This window comes from Hypanus sabinus, unplaced genomic scaffold, assembly GCF_030144855.1.
Source record: "Hypanus sabinus isolate sHypSab1 unplaced genomic scaffold, sHypSab1.hap1 scaffold_1908, whole genome shotgun sequence".
NCBI classification, from domain to species: domain Eukaryota; kingdom Metazoa; phylum Chordata; class Chondrichthyes; order Myliobatiformes; family Dasyatidae; genus Hypanus; species Hypanus sabinus.
This window is the reverse complement of record NW_026780001.1, coordinates 1-12,545: the sequence shown is the minus strand read 5'-3', so window position 1 is coordinate 12,545 and position 12,545 is coordinate 1. Positions and strand designations below refer to the sequence as shown.

At 58.8% G+C, this 12,545-nt stretch overlaps 1 protein-coding gene across 1 annotated transcript in view; it reads left to right on the top strand.

The window, feature by feature from the left end:
• The window catches only part of LOC132387483 (amyloid beta precursor like protein 1-like), a gene marked incomplete at its 5' end in the record, with an annotated part of 51,758 nt that extends 39,928 nt beyond the window's left edge, over nucleotides 1-11,830 (top strand). Inside the window, 3 exons of the mRNA XM_059959852.1 lie at nucleotides 5,169-5,268; nucleotides 10,724-10,876; nucleotides 11,694-11,830. Coding sequence (XP_059815835.1) covers nucleotides 5,169-5,268; nucleotides 10,724-10,876; nucleotides 11,694-11,734 — 294 coding nt within the window. The remainder of the gene's footprint in view (nucleotides 1-5,168; nucleotides 5,269-10,723; nucleotides 10,877-11,693) is intronic.
• Between the last annotated feature and the right edge of the window lie 715 nt (nucleotides 11,831-12,545).

Here is a 12,545-nt window from a genome sequence, read left to right as displayed (position 1 = left end):
CCGTCAGACCCAGTCTCACAGACACAGACACAGTGAAAGCTCCGTCAGACCCAGCCTCACAGACACAGTGAAAGATCCGTCAGACCCAGCCTCGCAGACACAGCACACAGTGAAAGCTCCGTCAGACCCAGCCTCGCAGACACAGCACACAGTCAAAGCTCCGTCAGACCCAGCCTCGCAGACACAGCACACAGTGAAAGCTCCGTCAGACCCAGTCTCACAGACACAGACACAGTGAAAGCTCCGTCAGACCCAGCCTCGCAGACACAGCACACAGTGAAAGCTCCGTCAGACCCAGCCTTGCAGACACAGCACACAGTGAAAGCTCCGTCAGACCCAGTCTCGCAGACACAGACACAGTGAAAGCTCCGTCAGACCCAGCCTCGCAGACAGACACAGTGAAAGCTCAGTCAGACCCAGCCTCACAGACACAGACACAGTGAAAGCTCCGTCAGACCCAGCCTTGCAGACACAACACAGTGAAAGCTCAGTCAGACCCAGCCTCACAGACACAACACACAGTGAAAGCTCCGTCAGACCCAGCCTCGCAGACACAGACACAGTGAAAGCTCCGTCAGACCCAGCCTCGCAGACACAGACACAGTGAAAGCTCCGTCAGACCCAGTCTCACAGACACAGCACACACTGAAAGCTCCGTCAGACCCAGCCTCACAGACACAGACACAGTGAAAGCTCCGTCAGACCCAGCCTCGCAGACACAACACACAGTGAAAGCTCCGTCAGACCCAGCCTCGCAGATCCAGCACACAGTGAAAACTCCGTCAGACCCAGCCTCGCAGACACAGACACAGTGAAAGCTCCGTCAGACCCAGCCTCGCAGACACAGCACACAGTGAAAGCTCCGTCAGACCCAGCCTCGCAGACACAGACACAGTGAAAGCTCCGTCAGACCCAGCCTCGCAGACACAGACACAGTGAAAGCTCTGTCAGACCCAGCCTCGCAGACACAGCACACAGTGAAAGCTCCGTCAGACCCAGCCTCGCAGACACAGACACAGTGAAAGCTCTGTCAGACCCAGCCTCGCAGACACAGACACAGTGAAAGCTCCGTCAGACCCAGCCTCGCAGACACAACACACAGTGAAAGCTCCGTCAGACCCAGCCTCACAGACACAGACACAGTGAAAGCTCCGTCAGACCCAGCCTCACAGACACAACACACAGTGAAAGCTCCGTCAGACCCAGTCTCACAGACACAACACACAGTGAAAGCTCCGTCAGACCCAGCCTCGCAGACACAGACACAGTGAAAGCTCCGTCAGACCCAGCCTCACAGTCACAGCACAGTGAAAGCTCCGTCAGACCCAGTCTCACAGACACAGACACACTGAAAGCTCCGTCAGACCCAGCCTCGCAGACACAACACACAGTGAAAGCTCCGTCAGACCCAGCCTCGCAGACACAGACACAGTGAAAGCTCCGTCAGACCCAGCCTCGCAGACACAACACACAGTGAAAGCTCCGTCAGACCCAGCCTCGCAGACACAACACACAGTGAAAGCTCCGTCAGACCCAGCCTTGCAGACACAACACACAGTGAAAGCTCCGTCAGACCCAGCCTCGCAGACACAACACACAGTGAAAGCTCCATCAGACCCAGCCTCGCAGACACAACACACAGTGAAAGCTCCGTCAGACCCAGCCTCGCAGACACAACACACAGTGAAAGCTCCGTCAGACCCAGCCTCGCAGACACAACACACAGTGAAAGCTCCGTCAGACCCAGCCTCGCAGACACAGACACAGTGAAAGCTCCGTCAGACCCAGTCTCACAGACACAGACACAGTGAAAGCTCCGTCGGACTCAGTCTCACAGACACAACACACAGTGAAAGCTCCGTCGGACCCAGCCTCGCAGACACAACACACACTGAAAGCTCCGTCAGACCCAGCCTCGCAGACACAGACACAGTGAAAGCTCCGTCAGACCCAGTCTCACAGACACAACACACAGTGAAAGCTCCGTCGGACTCAGTCTCACAGACACAACACACAGTGAAAGCTCCGTTGGACCCAGCCTCGCAGACACAACACACACTGAAAGCTCCGTCAGACCCAGCCTCGCAGACACAGCACACAGTGAAAGCTCCGTCAGACCCAGTCTCACAGACACAGACACAGTGAAAGCCCCGTCAGACCCAGTCTCACAGACACAACACACAGTGAAAGCTCCGTCAGACCCAGTCTCACAGACACAGACACAGTGAAAGCTCCGTCAGACCCAGTCTCACAGACACAGACACAGTGAAAGCTTCGTCAGACCCAGCCTCACAGACATAGCACACAGTGAAAGCGACCTGACTGCAGTGGACTACGAGTCCGTCTAGTATCTTTCCTGTGATACCATGGGCTCTTGTCTTGCTCAGCAGCCGCACGTGCGGCTCCTCGTCAAAGGTCAGAAAACCCAAGTGAACATCCACTTTGCCTATCCTGCCTGTTATTTCTCCAAAGAATTCCAACAGATTTGTAAGGCAGGGTTTTCCCCTAAGGAAAGATTTCCCCTATTTTGCAGTGCCTCCAAGTACCCCCAAACCTTAATAATGGACCCTCCATCTTCACAGCCACTGACGTCAGGCTAACTGGCCTATAAATTCCTTTCTTCTGCCTTCCTCCCTTCTTAAAGAAGGCAGTAACACGTGAAATTTTCTGGTATTACTGAACCATTCTCAAATCTAGTGATTATTCAAAGATCATTACTAATGCCTGCACTATCTCTTTAGCTACCTCTTTAAGAATCCTTGGGTGTAGTCCATCTGGCCCCGGTGATTCCCTGATACCATCGCCATAGTGATAGTAGCTACGCTCACTTCTGAGAGGGAGTAAGTTCAAAGCAGATGTGTGGGGCAAGTATTTTTGTTGATACACTGGGAGTTAGTTGAGGCACATGTAATATAGGAGTTTACGGGGCTCTCAGATACATCCATGAATTTGCAGAGAATGGACGGATATGGACTTGTGCAGGCAAAAGAGATTAATTTAGTTAGGTATTTAACTACCAGTTTAATTAGTTTAGAACAATATTGTGGGCTGAAGGGCCTGTTCTTGTGCCATACTGTACTATGTTCGAAGGTCAAAGTCAAGCTTAATGTCAGATGCATAAGTACATGTGTTTTCACAGAAAAACTTACGAAAAACTTACATGGAGCAACGTCACCGGCACAGAGCATCATATAAGCAGCGTTGCCGGGAAATAACATACTTTACACATAAATAATATTTTTATCCAGAAAGAACATTGTTAATAAAAGTCAAAAGTCCATTATAATGTTCTAGCGTTGCTACACTGAGGCAGTGATTAGGGGTGAGCCGGTTGTTTCAGGAACGGACGGTTGGAGGAAAGTCGCTGTTCCTGAACCCGGGGGTGTGGGACTTCAGGCGTCTGTACCTCCTGCCCCATGGGAGCTGTGAGAAAATGGCGTGGCCTGGATGGTGGGGATCTCTGATGAATGTCGCCTTCTTGAGCCAGATGCTGCTGATTGTTTGAAGGGCTGAGACCACTACCCAGAGCTGCCATACCAGGCCATGATGCAATCTGTCAACAGGATATCCATACAAGTTGGTTAGTGTTCACCGCCACGCTAAACCACCCGACAAAATAAAGATGCTGGCCTACCATCCTTGTGCTTTGGCCCTGGGACAGGTCACCCACAAAGTTCACAGTCAGGAATGTAAAGCTGTTTAAACTGCCATTAAACTCTCGCTGCTGTTCCGGAATGTTCTGTTCTGTTCTGACCCTCCCTCAGAAGACAAGTTGTTCGTCCAGCGATGGGACCGGACCTCAGTGCCCCTGTGTGGGTGGCGTTCGGACGTTAGTGGGGGTCAAGGGGAGGGGGCTAGAGGATGTTACAGCGATGTTCACACTGCATGGCAGCTGGAGGTTTTGGTGGGACTGGCCTGTTTGTTGGGGAAGGGTGGGGATGGTTGGAAAGTGGGGAGGAAGCTGTTAGGCTTGGGAGGGGGTCTGTTTGGGGTTGGAAGAGCTCACTCACTCTCTCCTGTTTACCTCTTCCCCATCTCCCTCCACCTCTTTCCCATCCTCTCCCACCCCTTTCCCTCGCACTCCCCTTCCCTATCTCGTTCATCTCCACTCCACTTCTGGGCCTCCCTGACCACGTTTTTCTCTTCCCTTGCAATCTCCTCACCCTCATCTCCCTCTTAAACACTTGCCATCCCTCACCTTCCCCCTCCACTCTCTCCCTTCCTCTTCCCCCTCCCCCTCTGTCCCCGCCTACCTCCCCTGTTCTATAACACTCACCCCTCTCCGACTCACCTTCCCCTCCCTCATTCTCCCTTCATTGTGATGATCTCTCTCGCTCTTTCTCTCTCACCTGTTCGCCATCTGTCTCCTTTCCTCTCACGATCTCATTTCCCACTCCATCCCATCCCTTGCCCACGCCCCTCTTTTTCTCACTCTCTCCCCTCCTTCCTCTCCCCTTTTCTCTTCTTCCCTCCTCTTTCTTCTCCTATGTCCCACCTCTACATTCTCTACTCTGCCCCTCTCACCCCATTCCCACTGCCTCTCCTCTCTCCCTCATCCTCTACCCTCTCTTCCTCTTACCCCTCTCCTCCACTCCTCCCTTCCCTCCCCACCTCCCCTCCTCTCTCCCCCTCCCTCCCCCGACCCATTCCCTCTTCACTTCCCCTTCTCCCCCCTCCTCCTTACCATTCCTCTCCCCATTTCTCTCAACCCCCTCTCTCACCTTCACTGCCCCACTCTCCCCTCCCCCTCTACCCCCTCCCCTTTTCTCCTTCCCATTCTCGCCATCCCCCTCTCCTCTCTCCCTCCTCTCCTCCTCCACCTACCCCTCTGGCCTTCCCCCTCTCTTTTCTCCATTTCCCCTCTCCTTCCTCCCCTTCCACCACCCCTCACCCCGGCCTCCTCTCCCCCTTTCCCCCACCACGCTCTCCCCATCCCTCTTCTCTCCTTTCGCCCTTCTCCCATCCCTACCTCGCACACTCTCCCCACTTCTCTCTCTCCTTCCCTGCTGCCTCCCCACCGTCTCCCTCCCACCTACCCTTTCCCTCCTCATCCTCCCTCATTCCCTAACCCTCTTCTGTGCCTATCCCCTACTCTCCCCTCCTCCCCACTCCATACCCCTTTCCACTCCCTCGTTCCTATTTCTCCCCTTCCCCTCTCACCTCCCCAGGTCCTAACCCACCTGCGGGTAATCGAGGAGCGGATGAACCAGAGCCTGGCCCTGCTCTTTCACATTCCCCAGCTGGCGAGGGCACTGGGAAATGACGTGGGTGAGTTCCTGACATCACCTCCCCAACTTCTCAGCAACCTCTCTCCACCAAAACCCAGCACCACCTTCCTGCACGGACATCACTGGCTGCAAATGGGAGGGGAGAGGGAGCTTCTTGGATGTTTCAGGGAGGGAGGGTGATAGTGATGATGAAAGTGCAGCAGCCTGAGTAAAAATCTAAAGAACAAGGGCAGAAGGTGGACTGAAGACTCAAATATTGTGTCAAGAATGCGTGATGGGATGGTGTGGAGTGAGCTTCACTCTGTGTCTGACCCCGGGAGTGTGTGATGGGATGCTGTGGAGGGAGCTTCACTCTGTGTCTGACCCCGGGAGTGTGTGATGGGACGGTGTGGAGGGAGCTTCACTCTGTGTCTGACCCCGGGAGTGTGTGATGGGACGGTGTGGAGAGAGCTTCACTCTGTGTCTGACCCCAGGAGTGTGTGATGGGACAGTGTGGAGGGAGCTTCACTCTGTGTCTGACCCCGGGAGTGTGTGATGGGACGGTGTGGAGGGAGCTTCACTCTGTGTCTGACCCCGGGAGTGTGTGATGGGACTGTGTGGAGGGAGCTTCACTCTGTGTCTGACCCCGGGAGTGCGTGATGGGACGGTGTGGAGGGAGCTTCACTCTGTGTCTGACCCCGGGAGTGTGTGATGGGACAGTGTGGAGGGAGCTTCACTCTGTGTCTGACCCTGGGAGTGTGTGATGGGACGGTGTGGAGGGAGCTTCACTCTGTGTCTGACCCCGGGAGTGTGTGATGGGACGGTGTGGAGGGAGTTTCACTCTGTGTCTGACCCCGGGAGTGCGTGATGGGACGGTGTGGAGGGAGCTTCACTCTGTGTCTGACCCCGGAGTGTGTGATGGGACAGTGTGGAGGGAGCTTCACTCTGTGTCTGACCCTGGGAGTGTGTGATGGGACGGTGTGGAGGGAGCTTCACTCTGTGTCTGACCCCGGGAGTGTGTGATGGGACGGTGCCTCATTCTATGTCTAACATTTTTGTCTCCTCCTCTTCCTCTCTCCCTTTATCACCCTCCTTTCGTTCATCTACTCCCTCTTCCCCTCTCTTCCTTTCTGTGTATCTTCCTCCGTTCTACTTTCTTGTTGCACCTCCCTCTGTCCCCTCCCTCTCCATTCTCCCTCCCCCCTTTCCACATTCTCTTCCCTCTTTCATTCCTTCTTCCACCTCTCACTTATTCTTTCTTTCTCATCCTTTCATCTCACCTTCATTCCTCTCCGTCTCTCATCCTCCTTCCCTCTCTCTCTTCATCGTTCCCCCACCAATCTCTCTCCCTCCCTCTTTCCTACCCAACCCCCTCTCCCATCCCCCTCTCTCCCATCCCCCTCTCTCCCATCCCCCTCTCTCCCATCCCCCTCTCTCCCATCCCCCCCTCTCCCATCCCCCCCTCTCCCATCCCCCCCTCTCACCATCCCCCCCTCTCCCATCCCCCCTCTCCCATCCCCCCCTCTCCCATCCCCCCCTCTCCCATCCCCCCCTCTCCCATCCCCCCCTCTCCCATCCCCCCCTCTCCCATCCCCCCCCTCTCCATCCCCCCCTCTCCCTCCCCCCCTCTCCCTCCCCCCCTCTCCCTCCCCCTCTCTCCCTCCCCTCTCTCCCTCCCCCTCTCTCCCTCCCCCCTCTCTCCCTCCCCCTCTCTCCCTCCCCCTCTCTCCCTCCCCTCTCTCCCTCCCCCTCTCTCCCATCCTCCTCTCTCCCATCCCCCTCTCTCCCATCCCCCTCTCTCCCACCCCCCTCTCTCCCACCCCCCTCTCTCCCACCCCCCCTCTCCCATCCCCCCCTCTCCCATCCCCCCCTCTCCCATCCCCCCCTCTCCCATCCCCCCTCTCCCATCCCCCCCTCTCCCATCCCCCCCTCTCCCATCCCCCCTCTCCCATCCCCCCCTCTCCCATCCCCCTCTCCATCACCCCCTCTCCCATCACCCCCTCTCCCATCACCCCCTCTCCCATCACCCCCTCTCCCATCCCCCCTCTCCCATCCCCCCTCTCCCATCCCCCCCTCTCCCCATCCCCCCCTCTCCCATCCCCCCTCTCCCATCCCCCCTCTCCCATCCCCCCTCTCCCATCCCCCCCTCTCCCATCCCCCCTCTCCCATCCCCCCTCTCCCATCCCCCCTCTCCATCCCCCCCTCTCCCATCCCCCCCTCTCTCCCATCCCCCCTCTCCCATCCCCCCCTCTCCCATCCCCCCTCTCCCATCCCCCCTCTCCCATCCCCCCTCTCCCATCCCCCCCTCTCCCATCCCCCCCTCTCCCATCCCCCCCTCTCCCATCCCCCCCTCTCCCATCCCCCCCTCTCCCATCCCCCCCTCTCCCATCCCCCCCTCTCCCATCCCCCCCTCTCCCATCCCCCCCTCTCCCATCCCCCCCTCTCCCATCCCCCCTCTCCCATCCCCCTCTCTGCCATCCCCCTCTCTCCCATCCCCACTCTCCCTCCCTCTCCCTCTCCCCCCTCCTCTCCCTCTCCCTCTCCCCCCTCCTCTCCCTCTCCCCCTCTCTCCCTCCCCACTCTCCCTCCCCCTCTCTCCCATCCCCCTCTCTCCCATCTCCCTCTCTTACATCCCCTCTCTCCCATCCCCCTCTCACCCATCCCCCTCTCTCCCATCCCCCTCTCTCCCATCCCCCTCTCTCCCATCCCCCTCTCTCCCATCCCCCTCTCTCCCATCCCCCTCTCTCCCATCCCCCTCTCACCCATCCCCCTCTCTCCCATCCCCCTCTCTCCCATCCCCCTCTCCCATCCCCCTCTCTCCCATCCCCCTCTCTCCCATCCCCCTCTCTCCCATCCCCCTCACTCCCATCCCCCACACACCCACCCCCCTCTCTCCCATCCCCCACACACCCCACCCCCACTCTCCCATCCCCCTCTCCCATCCCCCCTCACCCATCCCCCCTCTCCCATCCCCCCTCTCCCATCCCCCTCTCCCAACCCCACTCCCATCCCCCCTCTCCCATCCCCCCTCACCCATCCCCCCTCTCCCATCCCCCCCCCCTCACCCATCCCCCCCACTCCCATACCCCCTCCCCTCACCCCCTCCTCTCCCTCCCTCACCCTCTCCCCCCCCTCTCCCTCCCCCTCCTCTCCCTCTCCCTCCCCCTCCTCTCCCTCTCCCTCTCCCCCTCCTCTCCCTCTCCCCCCTCCTCTCCCTCTCCCCCTCCTCTCCCTCTCTCCCCTCCTCTCCCTCTCTCCCCTCCTCTCCCTCTCCCCCCTCCTCTCCCTCTCCCCCTTCCACCCCTCACCTCTCCCTCTCCCCCTTCTACCCCTCCTCTCCCCCCTCCTTCTCCCCCTCCTCTCCCCCTCCCTCTCCCCCCTCTCTCCCTCTCCCCCTCTCCCTCTCCCCCTCCTCTCCCTCTCCTCTCCCCCCTCCCTCTCCCCCTCCTCTCCCTCTCCCCCTCCTCTCCTCTCCTCCTCCTCTCCCTCTCCCTCCTCCTCTCCCTCTCCCTCCTCCTCTCCCTCCTCCTCTCCCTCTCCCCCTCCTCTCCCTCTCCCCCTCCTCTCCCTCTCACCCTCCTCCTCTCCCTCTCCTCCTCCTCTCCCTCTCCCTCCTCCTCTCCCTCTCCCCCTCCTCTCCCTCTCCCCCTCCTCTCCCTCTCCTCCCTCCCTCACCCCTCCTCTCCCTCTCCCCCTCCTCTCCCTCTCCCCCTCCTCTCCCCACTCCCCCTCCTCACCCTCTCCCCCTCCCTCTCCCTCTCCTCCTCCTCTCCCTCTCCCTCCTCCTCTCCCTCTCCCTCCTCCCCCTCCTTCTCCCCCTCCTCTCCCCCTTCCCTCTCCCCCTCCTCTCCCTCTCCTCCTCCTCTCCCTCTCCTCCCCTCTCCCTCTCCTCTCCTCCTCCTCTCCCTCTCCTCCTCCTCTCCCTCTCCCTCTCCCCTCCTCTCCCCCTCCTCTCCCTCTCCCCCTCCTCTCCCTCTCCCCCCTCCCTCTCCCCCTCCTCTCCCTCTCCTCCTCCTCTCCCTCTCCCTCCTCCTCTCCCTCTCCCTCCTCCTCTCCCTCTCCCTCCTCCTCTCCCTCCTCCTCTCCCTCTCCTCCTCCTCTCCCTCTCCCCCTCCCCTCCTCTCCCCCTCCTCTCCCTCTCCTCCTCCTCTCCCTCTCCCTCTCCTCCCCCTCTCCCTCTCCTCTCCCTCTCCCTCTCCTCCTCCTCTCCCTCTCCTCCTCCTCTCCCTCTCCCTCTCTCCTCCTCTCCCTCTCCCCCTCCTCTCCCTCTCCCCCACCTCTCCCTCTCCCCCTCCTCTCCCTCTCCCTCCTCCTCTCCCTCCTCCTCTCCCTCTCCTCCTCCTCTCCCTCTCCCCCTCCTCTCCCTCTCCCCCTCCTCTCCCTCTCCCTCCTCCTCTCCCTCCTCCTCTCCCTCTCCTCCTCCTCTCCCTCTCCCCCTCCCCTCCTCTCCCCCTCCTCTCCCTCTCCTCCTCCTCTCCCTCTCCCTCTCCTCCCCCTCTCCCTCTCCTCTCCCTCTCCCTCTCCTCCTCCTCTCCCTCTCCTCCTCCTCTCCCTCTCCCTCTCTCCTCCTCTCCCTCTCCCCTCCTCTCCCTCTCCCCCTCCTCTCCCTCTCCCCCTCCTCTCCCTCTCCCCCTCCTCTCCCTCTCCCCCTCCTCTCCCTCTCCTCCTCCTCTCCCTCTCCCTCCTCCTCTCCCTCTCCCTCCTCCCCCTCCTTCTCCCCCTCCTCTCCCCCTTCCCTCTCCCCCTCCTCTCCCTCTCCTCCTCCTCTCCCTCTCCTCCTCCTCTCCCTCTCCCTCTCCCCTCCTCTCCCCCCTCCTCTCCCCCTCCTCTCCCTCCCCCTCCTCTCCCTCTCCCCCCTCCCTCTCCCCCTCCTCTCCCTCTCCTCCTCCTCTCCCTCTCCTCCTCCTCTCCCTCTCCCTCCTCCTCTCCCTCTCCCTCCTCCTCTCCCTCCTCCTCTCCCTCTCCTCCTCCTCTCCCTCTCCCCCTCCCCTCCCTCTCCCCCTCCTCTCCCTCTCCTCCTCCTCTCCCTCTCCCTCTCCTCCCCCTCTCCCTCTCCTCTCCCTCTCCCTCTCCTCCTCCTCTCCCTCTCCTCCTCCTCTCCCTCTCCCTCTCTCCTCCTCTCCCTCTCCCCCTCCTCTCCCTCTCCCCCACCTCTCCCTCTCCCCCTCCTCTCCCTCTCCCTCCTCCTCTCCCTCCTCCTCTCCCTCTCCTCCTCCTCTCCCTCTCCCCCTCCTCTCCCTCTCCCCCTCCTCTCCCTCTCCCTCTCCTCCCCCTCTCCCTCTCCTCTCCCTCTCCCTCTCCTCCTCCTCTCCCTCTCCTCCTCCTCTCCCTCTCCCTCTCTCCTCCTCTCCCTCCTCTCCCCCTCCTCTCCCTCTCCCCACCTCTCCCTCTCCCCCTCCTCTCCCTCTCCCTCCTCCTCTCCCTCCTCCTCTCCCTCTCCTCCTCTCCCTCTCCCCCTCCTCTCCCTCTCCCCCTCCTCTCCCTCTCCCTCCTCCTCTCCCTCCCCTCGCTCACAGAGGAGCTCCTCCGTGCTGATCGGCTGGAGGCCAGTGAACTGCTGGCGCCGTCGCTCTCAGAGACGAAATCGGAGGAGGACTCGATGTCGGAGGAGGAGGATGTGAGCCTGGCGTCCCCCACCGATACTCTGCAGCCTCACTCTGAGAGCCAGGGTGAGCTGTGTCCTTGGCGCTGGGCCAGGGACTGGTTCAGGAGGGGTTAACGCACTACCTCCCTGCCCTTCTGTGGATTCCAGCTGCCCGGTCTGTTTGGGGTGGGGGCAGGTTGGGGAGGCGGCTGGGGCTGGGATCACCAGGGTGGGTGGGGGTGGATAGGTGGTGGGACAATGGTTCATCAGTTCTCGCTCAACTCCCTCTCTTTTTCCACCCCCTCCCCAAATATCTCCCCAACCCCACCACTCTCCCCCTCTACCTGCCCACTCTCCCACATTCTCCATCCCTCCCCCACACTTCTCTCCTTTTTCCTTCTGCACTCACTCCTTCCTCTTTCTTTTTTTCTTCCCATCCCTTCTCTCTTCTTTCTTTTTGTCTCTTTCCCTCCTTCCTTCTCTACCTTCTTCTTTCTCTTTGTCTCTCCTTCTGTTTCCTCTCTTCACTGTTTCATTCCTCTTCCATCTCTTTTTCTATTCCTCTTTCCCTTTCTCTCTCTCTCTCTCTTCCCCTCTCCCCTTACCACACTCACCCTTCTTTCTACCTCTCTGTCTCCCTCTATTCCCTTCTCCTTTTCTACTCTTCCTTTCTCTTGTTTCCCTTCTCCTTCTCTCCTCTTTCCCATTTCCCCGTCTCTCTGCTTCCCCCTTTCTCTCTCTTTCTCAATTCCTTCCCATTCCATTTCCCTCTTCCAACCCTCAACCAATTTTGCTCCTCTTTCCCTTTTCCTTTAACTCAACCTCCCTTCCTCTTCCTCCACCACCTCCCGCCTCTCTCCAACCTGCCTTCAATCCTTACGACTGCCTTGCAATGTTGCCAGGAGACGGACCCACTCCCAAGAAAGGTAAGGTCCGACAATGATATCAGAGATCGTTTTCATTGGTGGATGCATGAGCCAATAGTAATTGGACAAAGTACTGTTTACACCTTCTCAAACTGGAAGCAATACTGGTCAGTGTACAGGTAATTCCCCCAGAGAGATAGGGACCGCGATACACTCGTCAGTGTACAGATAATCGCTTGAGAGAGAGGGACAGCGATTCACTAGTCAGTGTACAGATAATCGCTTGAGAGAGAGGGACTGCGATTCACTAGTCAGTGTACAGATAATCCCCATGAGAGAGGGACTGCAATACACTCGTCAGTGTACAGATAATCCCCATGAGAGAGGGACTGCGATTCACTAGTCAGTGTACAGATAATCCCCTGAGAGAGGGACTGCGATTCACTAGTCAGTGTACAGATAATCCCCATGAGAGAGGGACTGCGATTCACTAGTCAGTGTACAGATAATCCCCCTGAGAGAGGGACTGCAATACACTCGTCAGTGTACAGATAATCCCCCTGAGAGAGGGACTGCAATACACTCGTCAGTGTACAGATAATCCCCATGAGAGAGGGACTGCGATTCACTAGTCAGTGTATAGATAACCCCCTGAGAGAGGGACTGCGATACACTAGTCAGAGTATAGATAACCCCCTGAGAGAGGGACTGCGATACACTAGTCAGTGTATAGATAATCGCCTGAGAGAGGGACTGCGATTCACTGGTCAGTGTACAGATAATCCCCATGAGAGAGGGACTGCAATTCACTAGTCAGTGTACAGATAATCCCCATGAGAGAGGGACTGCGATTCACTAGTCAGTGTACAGATAATCCCCATGAGAGAG